Here is an 18,882-nt window from a genome sequence, read left to right as displayed (position 1 = left end):
TTGGAGAGTATTGTTAGCCAAGATGTTTCAGGTGTTCTTCATAAGTTACCACCTCTGCATGTGGAATTGCATGGTCCTAGGGACAAGAAACTTACGTGGGGTCCTAACAGTGTGTCTGATTTATTTTTTAAAAGAACCAGAGAACGATAAAATATATTTTAGAGGATTAATTTAGGAACAGAGAGTAAACAAAGTTGCTTGTCAGTGCCTGATGGGAACCCTGCAGGAGGAGGTAGGTGATTTCTTCCTTGTTACCTGAGCCTTTTGTGCACGATGGCCTAAGCTATGTCACTGCTCTTGCCTCCGCCCTGGGCCTTGTTTGCATAAGGTGAGCTCAGCACCACCTGTTGTTTTGTTGGGTTTTTTTTTTTCCCCGCTGTGCAATTCCAGGCCTTGTTGCTGAGTGTGCAAGTGCAGGAACACACCTGGGTGCAAACACCCCGCACTCACGGGGCCCCAGGCCGGCTCCAGGCAGGCAAACCAGCACGCCCGGTGATGGGGAGGTGAGCGTGGCTCCCTGGAGCCCCCTTATTAGCAGATCCCCTGATTAAACCCTCTTTCTCCCACCAACTTCTTTGCCATAAGGCGCTTCGCAGAACGGAGGTGAGAAAACTCGAAACTACCGAGGGAAAAAGTCGCCGCTACCAGCAGCAGAAGTGGGCGGACGTCAGGGACAAGGAGCTGGAACTTCCCTGGTGGGAGCCCCGGTTTGAGGCGCAGCCCCCGCTGCGGCCGCTGCCCGGGGAGCCCCAGGGAGCGGGACGGGCTCCGGCCGCCCCATCGCAGCCCATCCCGGCCGGGGAGGGAACGGGGGGATCAGCAGGGAAGGGAGAGAGGCCCAGAAGACGCAGGAACCCCCTTCCACCCTCTCCCTCCCGCAGCGGGAGGGCGGGCCGGGCCCCTCCCTCTGCCCCTCCCCGCTTCCCTCCCCCGGAGTTTTATAAGGCCGCGGAGTTTCCGCGTCCTGTGACTGCAGTCAGGTGGTTGTGGGGTGGCGGGGGCCGGCCCAGCGCGGGGAGCTGGCTGGGGAAAGTTGCAGGGAAGTTGCTGTCGGAGGGAAGTTGTGAGGCGGGAGAGCCGCGTCCCGCAGCAGCGCGGCCCCGGGCCCCGCCGCGCCCCGCGGGAGCGCCGAGCATGGCCGGTGGGGAGGGAGCGGGCTCCGGCGTCCTGGAGTGCCGGGAGCATCTCTTCAAGGTGCTGGTGATCGGGGAGCTGGGCGTGGGTAAAACCAGCATTATCAAGCGGTACGTCCACCAGCTCTTCTCCCAGCACTACCGGGCCACCATCGGGGTGGATTTCGCGCTCAAAGTCATCAACTGGGACAGCAAGACCCTGGTGCGGCTGCAGCTCTGGGATATCGCAGGTACGGGACGGGGCGGGCGGGCGCTTTTTTTTGTATTTCTGCTGTGAAGTCTGTCTGCTTGTTTTCTCTTTCCCCTGTTGCATTCAGCCTTTCATATCTGCCGTCGGTGCTTAAGTAGAGGGAGGTCTTGGTGTGGGGGCAAAGTTTGTGACTTCTTAAGAGGCTGCGTGTGCTCCTCTTGGTGGGTGTTGTAGGTCTCCTGGTTGGAGCCAGGGTCTTAGAGCAGTTCACAAAAAGCTGCCCGGTTCTATTGCGCTGGCTGGCTCCAGGGTTCCCAGAAGGTCCCTGTTCATGCTGCTCCTCCTGACCCACTTGCTGCTGCCCAAGCAGTTGAGGCCTTGGTTATGACTACTGCTTAAATTCATTCATGGTTATGGCTGCATAATGCCTCTAGAGGAAATGTATCTTCTGAGTAGATTCTGTCTAGTAAGCACACTGTACAGGTTTTGCAGGTTTAGCTCAAATAGCTAAAAGTGTTCTCAAAGGAAGTATGCTCAGTCTCTGTGTGTTTGTGGTCACCTGTGTCCTTGCAATGTGGAGTAAAGGAATGGGACTTGTGTTATGCTTAGCTCTACATTCAAATATTGAGTTTGTGTATCAAAATGTACTTTGAGCACACGGAAGCAGAAAACCCTGTTCGCTTGCTGAAACTGCATCACTGTTTCCTATGTGTAATATAGAAATTGTATTATGTGTAATTCAAACCTGTTCTTTACCACTTGTGTCTTAAAGACTCCAGTTATGGCTAACTTTGCTTATGCTAAGATGTTAAATGCTGCAGAATAAACTGTTTTGCTATGTTCCTGTAAGAAGTCCATGTCCTCAACTTAGTCATCTCGGGTTGCTATTGCCTTTCTACTGTGTTGTGTGCAGCCTGGGCATTAACCTCAAGCTCTAATCATCTCTCTACACCACATTCAAAGTATTTCTTTGGATATGAAATTAGACTTTATTTCAAATGCTGGTGTTTAAACTTAGAGTAATGGAAGATATTAGGATGACAACTGGTTGCTTCAGTTTCCATGAATTTTATTGGTTAAGTGTAAGCTCAGAAAAGAGGAAGTGTAACATGTGGCTGCTGTAACCCTGTGACCAGCTGTACATCAGTCTCTGGTCTTTCTGCTCTAAAGATTATCTTGGAACACTTCAAATATGATTTCGCAAACTAAAAAGTCTGCTTCTTACTGTCATATGTTGAAACATGTGAAATATATTTCTGCTGCTGGCCGGTAGGGCAAACTAGAATATTTTCTAATTGTTGTGTTGGAGAGCAGCTACAATGTGGGCAAGCTTTCTCTTCTGATGTGTTCCTTTTACAGATCAGTTTTAACTTTTTTTAAACCAATTGGCAGTATTGGTGCAAGCTGGTACAACACTGGATGTATTTGAGCAAGTCTGGTGTTCCAAAGAATAAAGAGGGGAGAATATCAGGATCCAGGGGTTTGGCAGGCTGCAACACTTGTGTTTTAACTTCTCAGCCTTTGGTTTCTGAAACTAGGGTGGAATGTGTGCTTTGCCAAAACAATCTGTTTAAACAGGCTAGGCAGAAATGCAGTTGTTACTTGTGACAAAATTTGAACAGATCTTCTTATGTTTTGGGAAGTCCTATCAATGTGTCAATGCATTCATTTCAAGACCATATTTTTCACTCTTCGTTATTGCCCTTCATGTATCTTGGACACTGCTAGAGGAAGACTGAGTTAAGAGCTGCTTTTAAGTTCCTGGAGGCTTCTGCTAGTAATTGCTGACAGATTGAATAAAAATTTTCCTGTCACTAATATGTTTACATACTATTCATAATACTTCCACACCTATTGCAAATGATGACCTCTTAAACCAAGTGGGGAGTATTTTTCCTATTTTACAATGTGATGCAGAGTTTCATATTAAACTCTTGACTTGTTTTTACCTAGTAAAAATCTAAAAGGAAAACACAACTCTTTTGCAATTTGCACTCCGAACTCTTATTTCTAGTCTGGTACTTAGACTGCTCTGTTTCCAAGAGGGTGGGGGTCCTTCTGCAATTGAAAAACAAGACCATGAAGAAAAGTAATCTTATTCTCAGTGATATTTGATTGGGCTTTGTTTAGCCAGTGGGAGGGTAACAGTTCAGACTCCTCTATAAATTGACATCTTAGTTAAGTGTTAAATCATTAAAATAAAAGGGATTTTAGTATCCATAAGGGCTGTTCATAGTCTTAAAACTGCTAAAGGCCTCCACCTGGGCTTGTATTCTACAGCTGTCTACATCTATACAGTCATAGTGCATATTGCCTAAAGCGCCTTGTTAAAGCATGTAATGAAGTATCTGAGCATGTGATAGTCATTTCCTTTTAACTCATAAATCCAACTGTCTTCTGGCTTTCAACAGGTCATGTAGATAATTTTGTCTGCTGGTGTATGCAGACAAACAGCTTTAGATCTCTTGAAGAGATCTAAGTCTTATGTGACGTTACTTACCATGTGACATCCCTACAAGTAATATGGGGCTGGCATTCAGAACTGATTTGAATGCATTTTAAAAGGCTTCCAAATTAAAAGTCTAACCCTTAAGTATAGTGAAGCATGTTATTTTTTGTGAGATCAAAGCTTGTACTTAACATTTCATAATAAAAAACCACCTTTTTTCAAAGAGCTGAGTGCTACAATCTATGGGTCTGTACCAAAATCAGTGATAAGAACTAACCATGTAGTTCAGTCATTAGCTAAAGATCATAATACAGATATTTTGCTAGCTCCTGTGTGATTGTTGTCAAAATGATAAATGCTGTGCTGGGTGTTGCAATTCAGCAGGTTCCTGAGTGATTTCAGTTTCTTGTGCTAGTTGAGTTTTTTCTTGATGATTAGATAATTCTGTCAAATAGAGCATGACAGTGTTACACTGCTTATGCTTTTTTTTCTGTTAAAAAAAAAAATAGCCTTGTTGTAAGCTACAAAGTCATGCAAATTCCTGCAGATGAATCAAAAGGGAGGGGATGTGAAATAATGAAGGGGGAGGAAGGGTACTGTTGTGCCTAGACTTGTGTATTCCAGAAATACTCAACCGTTTTAATTTTTAGCCCCAGGTTGTAGCTTCTTGAATAATGGATAGGAAGAAGCTTGAGAGTAAGACTGATCAGTCGCTGTCAAATTATCTTGGTTGCAGCATGGAGTATTCTGAAAGAAGCTGGAGAGGTTACATGTGAAAATGTTGGAACCCCCTTGATCAAAGGACATAAATGGTGAAATAAATACGAGATAAGAATGATTGTGGTCAAGAGATACAAAACAAAGGAATCCTAACGATAGGGAAGTGTTTTTAAAGTCTGTTTCAATACACTGGAGATACCTACGTGGCAAGCATGCTGTTTGAGTACACTGCACGGACCACAGCATAGTGTAGGAGGAGAATATAGCATATTGATGAAACTCAGTGAAAACATATAATTGAAAGAACACTTTTAAGGATTTTCTGTACCACAAAAACTTTTATCTCATAAGACCAGCAAGTGAGTAATGTTAGCTGCTGCTTTATGATCACATGGATTGTCAATCAGATCAGTCTGTATGAACTGGAGGGCAAGGGTAGTAAAAGTCAAAGATGACCACTTGAACTTGGGTTATCCTGAAGGATATCACTCCTCACAGCTTACATACAAAATGTGTTTTTAAAGCTTTTATTCATTCTGCATTACTTTGTACCAACACGCTTTTTCCAGGACTTCATTAGAAATGGATGCAGCACTTAAGAGTTCAGAGCTTTTTTAAAGTCATCAGGTTTTTTCCTAGTTTATATTGTGATAGAGATTCCAGCAGTTGCTCTCTTCATATAGAGATGCTAGCAGTATCATTGTGCTACCAGTTTTGGCAGATCAGAAAACTCCCAGTCTAGGTTGGAGAATCTTTAGGTGATTAAATATCTAGACTGATGAAAAAGATCTGGAAGACCTGTGACTAGTTTCTGAATGCTTCCCACTCACACATGTTTAACTATAAATCTGATGTGAGGAGACTTACTCTAAGGATGATGTTGGCTGGAAACATGCCAGACTAGCAGATGAAGTTTGAGAAGGGGAAGGTCAAAGGCCTGCTCATGTTGAAAGTTTCTAAGCACTGTATTAGAAGCAGTAGAGGCGAGAAACAGAACTGAAGGTGTATCATATGTTTCCTTCTAGAAACCACCCCTCTGTGGGAAATCTTGTGTGGGTGTCCTTTCTTGTGACTCTTCTGAACCAGCTGAATTAGAGTTACGAACTTCCTTGGAGCTCTATGGCTGAGAATCCAAATAAGTGCTGAACATGTTAAACTTGTTTCTTTTGATGTGTCTCCAGCCTTCAGACATCTCTGAATATAAGCTCTGGATGTCAACATGTTTTCCTTTTTGGAATTATTATGTTTAAGTAATTTTTTAATTAAATGCTATGAAACAAGTTGTTTACTGGTCTTGCTGATGAAGTAAGTTCCTTGCCTTACCAGTGACATACTGAATCATTCATGTTGGTGAAGGTTCTTGCAGTTACATAGCAAGTTGAAGTACTGTATATATTTTCTTGAACTAAACTTTTTAAAGCCTATGTACTGGTGGAATTCCATAAGCATATGGGAAATGCTGATTTCCCATATTCTCTTGAAACTAGTGTTGTAAGGCAGTTTAGTATGGTAATTTTGATTATGCAACACGGGACTGTTCAGTTAATTTTCAGTTAGATTGTGAAATTGAGACAGATGCTCCAAGTGTCTTGGAAATAAGCTTAGAGTTTATTCATAGGCTTTTCTAGGTGTCCTAAAAGACATTAGGTTAAAGTTATGATCTTAGAAGACCACCTTGTCTAGTACAAGTTTAAAAGAAAGTCCATTGTAATGATCTTGCAGGTAGTCTTAATTTCTGTCAACAGTGGAAATAAACTTAGTGCTTCAGCTTCTAATCTCTGTGGAATAGATGGAGCTTCAGCCTTATTTTCAAATAAATAAGGTTCATGTCATATTTAGCAGTTGCTCAGAAGCTGTATGCTTTCTACAAGCTCCAATAAAAATGCTTCCCTAGCACTTTGATGCAGAGAAAAAAGGATGGATGGCAGGGTGGATATGCATGAAATGGGCAGGGGGAAGCTACCTTAAAGGGAAGCAGTATTTAAGTTCTTCTGTGCAGTGCAGCAAACAGGAGGAAAAACAGTTTGTATCATAGAATGGTTTGGATTGGAAGGGACCTTAAAGATCACCTAGTTCCAACCCACTGCCAGTGCAGGGACACCTCCCACTAGACCAGGTTGCTCCAAGCCCCATCCAGCCTGGCCTTGAACACTTGCAGGGAGGGGGCAGCCACAGCTTCCCTAGGCAACCTGTGCCAATGTCTCACCACACTCACAATAAATAATTTATTCCCAATGTGTAGCCCAAATCCACCCTCTTTCAGTTCAAAGCCATTACCCCTGGTTCTCTTGCTACATGACCTTGTGAAAAGGCCCTCCCTGGCTTTTCTATAAGCCCACTTCAGATACTGGAAGGCTGCTATATGGTCTTCCTGGAGCCTTATCTTCTCTAGGCTGAACAGCCCCAACTCTCTTCAGCCTGTCTTCATAGGAGAGATGCTCCAGCCCTCTGGTCATCTTCGTGGCCTTACCCTGGACTTGCTCCAACAGCTCCTTGTCCATATATCACACAACATATCTAATTTTTAGGTCAGAGTATAAAACAAATTGGGAGTCTTTACAGAAATCATTAACTTACATTGATCATAACCCATACGTGCTTTAAAGAGAGCTTAAATTCTTGCTCTTTGTGTAATACTGACACATAGTCAGAAATTAGGCAGGTTTGACAAGGTGAGTGCATTATCCTTCAGAGACACTGGTGCAGACAATATTCAATCTATGCTTTTATCTTAATGTATGGAGTTTACATGAATGTAAATGACCTTTATCAACTTTCCTTGTGTCTGTGATGCAGCTTCAAAGTCTTGGTGTCTTCACTTTGTCTCTGCTTTGCCTCTTAACAGTTTGGTTTTCTTTATATGCACACTAGGACACTCTGTCACTGAAGTACATGTACACAAGTACAATTTGAGTTGGTATGTGCCGTCTGAGTTGTTCTCAACTAATTACCTGTCTGTGAAATGCAGGAAAGAAAATAATCTGCCTGGTTCCAAAAAAGGCTCCAGCAGGCTGTATAAAATAGGATTCTTCCCTTAGTGAACAAGGATACTTGGATTGTCTAATAGCTGTTGGAAATGCCTTCCTTGAACTCCAGTGGTAACCATTGCCTTGCTTTTGCAGTCTTGTAAACTGTTCCCTCCAGATGATCACTTCAGAAGTTCTAAAGTGTGATGTACCTTATCAGAAGGAAGTGATAGGCAGTAAGGGAATAATTTCTGTTTGTTTTCGTACAGAAGCATAGAAATAACTCTTGTGAAATTACTGCTGGTCATGCTAGCTTTAAAATTGGCAATAAGCAGTGACTACAAACCACAACATGCTTCTCAAACTACCTCTGGTAGAATGTTAGACATTACAAGTTTTCTGCCTATGGAGACAACAAAAGGTAGATGGGGTGTTAGGATTATGCTTTGGAAGATGATGAGAATGTAGGGGTTTATGGAGCTTCTTTACAAATAAGTATCAACTCTGTAGACAGAGTGTAGAAAAACTTTCAGTTGTAGTGTCTTCTAGATTAGCATCAAATGAGAACCAGTATTTCTTACTGTGTGGATTTTAGCAGCTTTTCGAATAACAGACAAAAAAGCAGCTTCTTATTGGACAGTTTACAGGAACTTGTTCTTCAAATACTCCCAGGCTAGAGTGCTGCGTAGACTGAAGTGGCAGCTATTTGATACAGAATTCCAATCACACGCAGTGTGCCATGACACATTGACCATTTTAGAGATTAACATTTTTTCAGTCTCGTGATAAAGTTGTTCTTGGGACAAACTGACTTTACAACTGTTCTCCTGTGTGCTGTGAAATGCTGTAGTGCAATGCAAGCATCACTGTGCAGCATTGGCTGCGTGGCAGTGCACCAAAGGAGATGGATTAGAGGGTGTTGGACATGAAATAGATTAACTCTGGCAGATTACGTGTTTGGGTAAGTCTAGTTAAAGCAAGATAGGAAGTACCAATTCATGCTGTTGCTGGCACTAATTGGACCATGTGTCGACTTTTTCTGAATACTAATGCAAAGAGTTTTTCTATACATACTGCATTTGACAGCTAATTAGAAATCATTCAGCTTGGCTGCACTCTGGGGATGGAAATCTAGTGCTTAGGGACTTCCTCTTGTATCTTTGAACAGAAAATTGACAAGCAAAACAGGTGAAAGTTTCTATACCAACATGACAGCCTTACTTTTATGTAGAATACATTTGAACACAGCAAGTTTTAACAGTAAGTGCCTCTAAACTTAAGATAGTAAGCAGTTAAAGTCAGTTTGGACAATCATAAATCAGTAGATTGGCCCAGGGCTATGGACAGCAAGTAAAAGTTTATTAGTCATTTTGTAACATTTGGTGTGAGAGCTGTGCAATTGTTTGAGGAAGGCTTTATATCTTTCAGAAAGAGAATGGTGTGCTTTTTCCATCCATTAGGATGATAGATGTGGTCAGCATTCATGATGAAAATTGGCTGTCTAACTTCTGATCACTTGCACCTCAATACTCTGGCTGTTTCACTGGTAGTAATCAGGACTTTACTGCTTTATTCTAAAGTATGGCAATAGCATACAGTGAATGGAAAGACTACTGATTTTGAAAATTCTGGTAGCTAACAAATTACTAGTTTAGAAACTGGCTGTGTTGTGCAGTGAAACTTTACAGCAAACTGCTTCCTGCCATTTCAGAATAAGCTAGTGACTTCTAGGAACATTTGAAAACACTTTTTTATGATCTAAGCTATCAAAATATTGCTGCACCTAAGCTGATACTCTTCAGTGACTTTTCAATGACTGTGGAGTCTCTCATACATACTGTAAACTTAGTACATTGTGGTTATCAAGTCTCTGACACTCTTATTCAACAGAACTGCTTCAGTTGCACCCTGCAACTATCTCATGTAGATATAATCAGAGGACCAAAAGTTACCTCTTATAGTAAAGTGGGCATTAGTTGAACAGGGATTAACTGGTTTATTACCACTTCCCTGAAGACCATTCTTCTGAAGGGCTTGAGACAGTTGCTGTTGGGAACAGGGCCAGTCAGTGGTCAGTTAATTTTCCTATACCACCCTGGGTAAGAAAGGACACTAACAATTCACTTTAAATCGTCTGAGGATGCTTTTTCTGTCAAACTGTACCATCTGCAGTCAGTGAAACTGTTTCTAGTACTGTTTAATAAAGGGAGATACAGTGTTCATGTAGTTCTTGTAGTGCAACCTTTTGGTGTTTGTCACCAGAACCACAAATACCAAGTATTACTTCCACAATAGTAGAAAGTAAAAGTCAGGCTAGGTGTGCCTTTTTTAGCTCTTAAAGGTTTCTAGTATCTGGTAGCTGCTAGGTTTAAAAACCTTCATGATTTTAAACACGTGGCAACTTGTGCTAATAGCTTAAGTGGGTAAGAGTGAGGAGTGGAGAGCAGTCTCACACTGACCATCTCAGTGTCTGATTTCATGCTTCAGTTGCTACTCATGAAAAAGCAGAAAGACACACTTGAGTATGTTCTGTAATATTAATAGTGGCTTGGTTAACCTACTTCTTACTGAGTAACAGATTCAGTCTAATTGGGTAAGACAGTTCTGGGACAAGCTGTGCTGGTTTGGGGAAGAGGGGGAATGCTGTCAGCTATGGTAGCTTGGCGGTAAGGTATTGATATATCTGACTAAAAAGGATCCTCAGTGAGCTCACACCTGACCCTGATAGTGCTAAAGTGCATTAGCCATCTGGAGAACTTTGGGAGATGCATCCTCAGGGCAGTTCTGGGTGTTTGCTGTGTTGTGCCAAACATCCAGCTGTAAGGCCAACAGGCACCCAAAGTGTAGTTTATTCTTGCTTGTGACTCCCAAAGGAGTGAGTTTTGAAAGAGACAGTGGTTCTAACTCAGTGACATGGTTAGGCTGCATGCCCACCCATTTGGATGGTGCTTTAGCTAACAGCTACCACACTGAATAAACTTTCAGCATTCTGAAGGACAGTGGCAAGAGCTGCTTGGCGTTGTTTGTAAACTGAAGACTTTTTGCTATTTATCAGACTCTGGACAACTCTGTATTATTGGGTCCAAGAAAAAATGGCAAAACTTCATTGCATTATTTCCCAGTTCCAGCAAAAACTTGGGCATAAAACTCTTCAGCTAGTTGTGTGTTGCCTTTTGGGTGACTGAAGTCTAGATTATATAACTATAGTTTAAGATTATTTGATGTGGAACTGCCACACTTAGGAAATCTTGAGCTTTGACCACCTATTAAGTTGATTAATCTGTCAAAAATGGCTTGAACTAGCATTACTTCAATGAAATAAACTATTTGTTCCATCACTTTTCCAGTTGTCAGGCATTTATAACTCTTGGTCATCTTTCTCATTAATGATGCAATTTTTGTGGGGTGCCAGAATACTTAATCTCATTTTAAAGAGAAGAACTTTGAAGGACTTTGTCCAGCTGTCCATTAGTACACCTGATGAGATGTTAAGGGTTTAAATGAAACTAACACAGCTCTGGTTTCTGAGTTGTGTCGCTTCAGATAAGACTAATCTTAGATTTTTACAGGATTGGGGAACTTGTGCTATATGGTTGTTAGAGACAGAGTTAAACCAAAATTTACCTTTGTAGTAGAAATTGTACAGCTGGGGTAGCTGCTTCTAGTTGGGGCACTTTAGTCTCCTTGTGTAGGTTCTTGTTAGGTCATATAAACTACATATTAAGACTTCTAGGTATATTAAATAGCCTGGGGAAAGGAATGCTGACAAACTCAGTGTCATGTGTATCCAGCTGCCATTGGTTTGTTTTAACTTGCTTTTTCTAGTCTTAATTCCTATCATGTAGGAGCAGTTAAGAGCAGAAATAATGGCAGCAATGTAGAGTATCTCCTGCTAACTAAAAGCAAGAACTGCCACAATAACTCACACTGCTGTGAAAAACAGGACTGTTTTGTTTATTCCTTACACTGGGGAAGATTGCTGTAAAAATTCTTTATAATGTACTTCAAGGCAAGGTTGGCACTGTCTGAATCTCACAATGACAACTTATCTTTTCCAGTGAAGTAAAGGACAAAGATGGCTTCTAATGTCAGACCTGCCTATAATTTTTGGTGTAGTTTTTAGCTTACAGTTTGTCCCTGTTACACTGTAAACTGGAAAGCAAAAAATAGCTCCCAAGGTCCAGTACAGTTCTAAACTAAAATTAATCCCTCTGCTGTAGGGAACTGTATTAGTTCCTGATGCATGACATGATGTCGTTGCAATTCCTGGAAAATACTTGCTGAGTCATTTACATGTTAAAACATTGTGGTTAGAAAACTGCATAGCATGCAGCTGCTTCTGTACCTCCAAACAAAACCTCTGATCCCCAAGACTGTCTTGTAGCTTAGCTCTCATCTGCACTTGAATTTCTAAAACAAAGAGAAGGTATACCTTGTGGTACCATCAGGTTTATATTGAGGCACTAGACCTACCAGGATGATTAATCCTATGTTGTCCTTTCCAAACTGCTGTAGTAAGCAAGTAGTTATCTTTGTCTTCTTCCTTCCATGGTTATCCACGTGTGGAGATTTTAAGTCTAGTTTTATCAGATCGCTTTAAGCTTTTATCCCCTCTAGGGGTAAGATCTACTTTTTATTGTTCAACACTGTTCTCACACATGGTGAAATGCCTACAGCAGAAATTCTACTGGGCACGAAAAAGGAATGACAAATCCCTGGCTGAACTGACCATGGCAAAAATTCAGACATCTAATCTTAACATAAATAGGGAATAATGGTCAGAATCAAGACTTTGGAGGAGCAGTGTGTTCTACAGGGTTGGGTTTTTTGAGTGTTTTTGCAAGCAGAAAAGCACTTGCAAAAGCTTTACCAGAAAGTCCTGTTAAATTTTCAAAAGGCTGTCTAGGGTACACTGCATCCTCTGCAAGAAGTTCAGCATGTGTGTTGTCAGTAATAACAGGGCTGTAAAGAAAGTCTACTTGGTTTATTCTGAATTATTTTCTTGCTTCCTGTCATATACTTTTTTATCACAACAAAATTCTTACCTCTTGGGCAGGCCATGTGTTATTGCCTCTATCTTCTTTCTGTGAAATACAAATACATCCATCCTTGATAGCCTTCAGGCAGGACAGGAGAACAGTCATAATCTAGCATGCAGGTCAGGTTTATTGTTGATGGATGTGAATTCCAGAGGTGAAGCAGCTCTGCATAATAAACTGTTTTGGAGGCTGGGGTACTTTAGAAAAGGGCAGCACTCATACTGGAGTTTATTTGACCTATTAAAAGGCATTAATCTCTAACACTACAGTGGTGTTGAGTTGGTGTGTTTTTATAGGAATAAGGGGTATTAAATCCTCGTGAAGCTTAAATGTAAGAAGACAGAAGCTTTTATGCTGGTACACACATCAGCTGTCTGATTTCACACAAACTTATATTACAGGAGAATATGTATTGATGTTTTTCCAAATCTAAAACTTGCACTATAGGAGCAAAAAAAATTTTAACCTTGGTTTCTGCATTATTCCTGAGCTCCTGAATCTGCCAGTTAGCAGAACCCCACTTGCAGAGGCCTCTCTTGGTCATAGCCCATTGAGGGTGTTCAGTGAGTCTGCTGTTCTGCTACAAGACTCTTGTTGCCTTTCTGGTGTATCTGCCTTGCCATTGTATCTGGCAAGAGGCTGCAGAATGTTAAAGCCTCATGTAGACTGGGGGATGCTGGCAGGAGAAGTTGCCAATGTCAAGGAACCACCTGCCAGGCAGTCTTGGTTACCAGTCATTGCAACTCCACAGCTCATTGTATATACAGTCATTGGGCCATGTGGGTGAGGAAGACTGACTATGGTAAAATAATGGGAGTTCTCTTGGAAATAGAATTGACAAATGTATCTGAGTAATTTTCAAATTTATGGTCTAGGTCCACAGTTATTTATTTAAGAAAATCCCTTTGGTGGTGTTCATGACTCTTCAAGTTTGATTATGATACATTCTTTGTTAATGTGGGTTTTTTGGAAGCTGTATGTAATGCTGTACTAGTTCAATCTCTTGTACACCTTAAATACAGTGTTGTGCGGGATTCAGCAAGGGTTATTGCCATAGGAGGCTACTATGGCTTTCTTGCCACCTGTCTTTATCTTTAAAGCTTTTTTGGACAGGAAAGCAATAGACAGGAACGGGTTCAGTCAATGGTAATGTCCTTTGGCGTGTTAACTGATCAGTCATGCTCACCTAGAGCATGCACAGGTATCTGAGAAATGCCTGATAACATTACCTGCAATTCAAAAATAATTTAGTTTTAATATGTAGTGATTATGCTGTCTCTACTCCTTCCTGGTAACAGTCTAGCAATCCTTTCTACAACTAATCAATACAACTTAATTTTGTTGTGTAAACTCCCATCAAGTTTTTGGAAAAAACTTACAGCCTTAATTAAAAAGACTGAAATATCCATAGATCTCTAACAACTGAATAGGGAGAACTTATGGGACTTTTCCCCTTGTTGCTTCAGATTAACATGCAGTCTTCTATAAGTAACAGCACGTAGTGTCCATTTTGGGGCCAAACTGAAGAAATGTTTCTGTAGAAGACTGAGGTAGGTAAAGAGCACTGTAGGCCTTGAGATTATGGGCTTGTCCTGTGGTGTGAAGAGACTGAATTGAACACAAGACTTGATGCTTTAGCACAGTCAGAAGCATTTCTGTGTAACATGAGTTGGGATGAGACTGGCTAAACAAGTGGGGAAGCTGAGAAGGAGTTCCTCATAGCTTATGGGATTTTGTGTGCAGTGACTGGCTTAATAAAACTTTGATTCTGTGCAGCTCCATTAAAAAAACCCCACCAAAACAAAAAAACACCCACAATCTAAAGATGAAGCTTCTTTAGATGTGACACAATTGTTCTGCAGAAGTAATAAAAGCCTTCTGGCCAAACTTCTTCCTTATGGTATTTGATTAATGGAAACAGTGGGCACATGGTACAAACATTGGCAGTAAGGCAACACCAAAAACACCCTTTAGATATGGGAAGGCTTAGGGATATGAGTTACCTGTATGACAAGTTCTGTGTACACTGTTTGGGAGACTCGTATCAGGAATCTCTCTATCAGCAGTGTCTCTTCCAGTGACACAGCCACCAAGATGCAGGCTTGGTGCGTGGCTTGCTTGCCTTAGAATCCATGACACAAATAGTGCTTCAAAGCCTGAGTGAGCTTTGAATATGGAGGGAAGAGCTTTCATCTTGCATGCACCTTCTTAGCTAGTAGTGAAGAAATTAATGTATAGTTTCCACTCCTCAGAATATGCTGACTAGTGATGCTATTTTATACATCATCATACCTTAAAGTTGAATAGCCAGAAAAAAAAGCTTTGTAGAGCTTTATAGTTCTCTGGAACTTCCCTGTAGCTACTGCAGCTTTCAGGCAGTTCTAACAGCTGCTTAGTCAACCTTTTCTGAAAATGTCTATTGGGAATGACCTAATCCGTACACTGTAGTAGTGACATTAAAATGAGACAATTGAGCTAGAAAAGCTTGCTGTTTAACAGGTTTCCTTGACAAGTTTCTCCACCTAACGAATTTCAGGCTTTTTCAGAGAAGATAAATACCCAGTTCTTTTAATTGTTTGTCCCTGCTAATCAGAGGCTGACTTGATGTCCTCAGTTTATAAACATCCTATGTTTCTAATTATAATTCTTACTTTATTCTAAGACAGCATATGCATTCAATTCTAATAGCTGAAGTGATGATGTACTGTAAAACTCAGTTATAAAGGGCAGGGACTACTCTTCCCAATGAAGACTTCTAAACAAAAAAACAAAGCTATTTTAGCAGTCCTAATTTCTTGCTAGCAATTGACACTGCTATGCCCACTGAAGTACAAACACAGCATGCTGGTCTGACCTTTCAAACAGAAGAGTAACTGAATGGGACTCTGATTCTACATTTCAAGTGCACTGACTACAATAGTTGTACTTAAGAAAAAGCTTTTTTAGTTTACTTGTTGGCCATTGGTTTTCTCTTAGGTTTTTATTGTGAATTTTAACTATTCTGATAATCTTGTTTAAAATCCTGGGATTTCTGTATAATTCCTATGGTTGGAAATTATTCCAGAGAAGGTTTTAGATTTAAGATTAAATCAAAGATAACACCTCAAACTTTAAAACTTGCTCACTTTGAGCTTGTTCCTAAGGAAAAATCTTCAATACAGGTGATTTCTTCAGAAGATGACTGGAAGGTTGTTAGCCTTGGAGCTTGTAGAAAACCATGTTGATCACTCTTCAGTAAAAGCCTCGGGGTTTGCTTAAGTCTTTAGGTGAAGGAATTGGATTTATATCTAAATATTGAAGAAGCTTTTGTTGATGAATTTTTTAAATTTTTTTTATATAGCTGTGCTGGTAGGTTTTTTAGGCATTACTTCTCAACACTATTCAACAAATAAGTTATAAAATTAAAAGCAATAGTTGGGATTGCAAACTGCTTTTAACATTTGACTTGTCATGTATAATATACATAAAGGCCATTACAATGAGCTTACCTAGAAGAAGCAATCTTGTATAAATGAGGTGACTAGACCTGGATGCCAAACTTGTATGTACTAACCTAGTACAGAATTTCATTTACATTGACTGCAGCTCATGCTTAAATATAAATATCCTCTGTTACTGTGCTCTCTTTCAGGCCAGGAGCGCTTTGGAAATATGACCAGAGTATATTACAAAGAGGCAGTTGGTGCTTTTGTGGTCTTTGATGTCACAAGAGGCTCCACTTTTGAGGCTGTTTCAAAATGGAAGCATGATTTGGACAGTAAAGTACTACTTCCCAATGGCAGCCCCATCCCTGCTGTTCTTCTTGCAAACAAGTGTGACCAGAAGAAAGATGGCAACCAGAATCCTTCTCAAATGGACCAGTTCTGCAGAGAAGGCGGCTTTGTTGGATGGTTTGAAACATCTGCCAAGGTGAGCATAAAGAAGAAACATGTTTTAACTCCAAGTGTTGCTAATGGATTAATATAGTCATGTGGGGAATAAAATTACCCAGTATAGGAAGTGACAGTCAAGTCTCCAGTGTTCAGGAAAAGCTGAAAGTGGTGTGCAAGCTAGCTGACTCCTGAGGAAGACTTGCAGCATATTTGGTTTAGATTAGAACTGCATCTTAAATTCAGAGAACCTTAACCAACTGGAAATCTTGATTAACTGAATTATGTAAGTTTTTGCATATTGCATGCATTAAGATCAGAGGCACTCAATTACTGATCTGACTGATAGCTTACCATATAAAGGAGTTAAATCTCAGGGTCCCTCTTTTCCTTTGGCCTGTTTCCTTTAACTGCTGATGAACTGGTACAAAACTATGTTTAGACAACTCTTTAAAAGAAAAAATGTAAGAGGAAAGTAAGAAATAAAGTAACAAGCCTTTTTGTGATCACTTCAAAATAAGGAAGAAGGATGCACAGTGATAGGAATTAGTTACATTAGATAATTGTTTGTATTTGAACAAATAATTCCAAAAAACCACCTGTTACTAAAAAGTCACATTCTATGGCACTTCACAGTAAAAAAGAATGCAAAGAATCCACTTTGGTTTGTGTCTTCCTGGAAGCTTCACCTGTCCATAGTGCTGTTAGGTATAAACTTCAACATAGGTTAAAAATAAATGCGAGTAACATTGGAACAAAACCTCACATGGACGTGTAGTGACAGATTTCATTTTAGGTGGCAATTATGACAATAATGCAAAACAAGGTTCTTGGTGCAGAGGAAAGTCCAGACAAGATTAGTCCTACCTCAGTTATGAATCAACTTGTTTAGGATTCTGAAGAGGTATAGTTAAAATAGCTTAGCAAAAATTCAGGACAGCTGTCTTGTTTTCTAAGCATACCAAATCAGTTTATGTTCTTAAATCCTGCCCACTTAAATGTCCGGATATTCTTTTGGAACTGATGCTTCAGTCTAGTCATCAGTAATGCAGGCCCCACTCCCCATGGAACAGGGAGAATGTTAAAGGCAAAAGAACTGAAGAGAGTATAAACATTGAAATATCTTATGAACATCCTTACACTAAAATGAGAATTCCCCCTCTACCCTGGGAAAGAAAGTATCTTATCTAGAAACTGCCAAAACCAGTTTGTGGTTGACAACCACCAACTTGTGAAGTGCAGTAGTGACGAGTCAGAAGTTGCTATGATCTTACCTTGCTTATGTAGAACTTAGATCTACAAATACAGACAGAAGAGTGTACTGGGAGTGGTATTTTCTTTGGAAACAAAATGAACAATTCCAGACATGGCAGCTCCATGGTGAGTTAACAGGTGGCCCAGCCAGGTCAAATCTGTGGCCAAAGGCCCCTTGGCACTGGCCAATTTGGCCTCAGTAACCAACATACCCAGAAATGTATTTCATCAGGGTGTCTGGCATACGTACTCTCTAAACACTGTATGTGAAAGCACTTTTCAAAGCATGCACAAGAAAATGTGGAAAGACTACATGAGGCACCCTGATTTAGCTGGGCTTTTGAGACTGATGGAAAAGGTCCTTTTACATAAACAAGTGCATCCAAACTGCAGCAGCAGAAGAGGAAAACACCAAAAGGTAGAATTCTCCTATAAAAAGTCTAATTGCTTATCTTTCGAGATGTAGAAATGCACTTTGGAATTTTTGAGTCTTCCAAATGCAAGTTACACTTAGCCCAACTCCATGCTAGATTAGAATTTAAGTATCCTATTTGTATTATGCACATAACTTTCTCTCAAACCTTTCTGTTAACCTTTTTGAAAATAAGTGTATGAGCAATAACCTGATGCATCTAAGCTGTTTGTGTTATGCTGATGAGACTGTAGAAGAGCTGCTTTTATTTGGCCAGCTTCTAGGAATGTGTGACTATTTAAAAAAATAACTGACTTCTTTGCTCTCAACATTTTTAGGACAACATCAATATAGATGAAGCTGCTCGATTCTTGGTGGAAAACATCCTTGCCAACTACAAAGCCTTTCCTAATGAAGAAAATGATGTGGGGAAACCAAAACTGGACCTAGACCCATTGAAAGCAGAGAGTAAATCACAGTGCTGCTAATGCTACTATTGTTCAGTAAACGTGATTGGATGAGCAGCAAGACTGTTCCTTAAACTGCTGCTATGGTGCTGTGTTGTGACAATCCATATGGGGTGTCTGGTATTATCCGAATAGGCAATTCTTGTGGGTGTTTACATATTCTCATTTAACATGAAACTGAGTATCTTGTGACTTATCACTCCACTTGCTTAAGTGGCTGCATCTATGTCTGATTAGTCTTCTTACTTGAGAACATAAGGTAGTGCTTACACTTCTAAAAAGGAACAAAGACAGTATTCAGTGTCTAGTTTGCTTCTAGAGCGTATGCTACACTCCAAATAGGACTCACTCATGGTTTTAGCTGAATAGACACTTTCACCTTT

General features: G+C 40.5%; 1 protein-coding gene across 1 annotated transcript; it reads left to right on the top strand.

Moving 5' to 3' along the window:
• Positions 1 to 1,056: 1,056 nt before the first annotated feature.
• Positions 1,057 to 18,882, top strand: RAB32 (RAB32, member RAS oncogene family). The gene is made up of 3 exons (XM_009999977.1): positions 1,057 to 1,363; positions 16,129 to 16,406; positions 18,371 to 18,882. Exons 1-3 carry the CDS (start codon positions 1,135 to 1,137, stop codon positions 18,518 to 18,520), a joined length of 657 nt encoding a protein of 218 aa, XP_009998279.1. The 5' UTR covers positions 1,057 to 1,134; the 3' UTR covers positions 18,521 to 18,882.

Source organism: Chaetura pelagica, unplaced genomic scaffold, assembly GCF_000747805.2.
Source record: "Chaetura pelagica isolate M959 unplaced genomic scaffold, ChaPel_1.0 scaffold135, whole genome shotgun sequence".
NCBI classification, from domain to species: Eukaryota; Metazoa; Chordata; class Aves; order Apodiformes; family Apodidae; genus Chaetura; species Chaetura pelagica.
Note: the sequence above shows the minus strand (reverse complement) of the source record. Positions and strands in the feature narration are given on the sequence as shown.

Coding starts and splice junctions, on each gene's coding strand:
- RAB32 (XM_009999977.1), top strand. CDS start 1,135: ATGGCCGGTGGGGAGGGAGCGGGCTCCGGCGTCCTGGAGTGCCGGGAG. Junction 1,364..16,128: donor GCAGCTCTGGGATATCGCAG/GTACGGGACGGG, acceptor GCTCTCTTTCAG/GCCAGGAGCGCTTTGGAAAT. Junction 16,407..18,370: donor GGTTTGAAACATCTGCCAAG/GTGAGCATAAAG, acceptor CAACATTTTTAG/GACAACATCAATATAGATGA.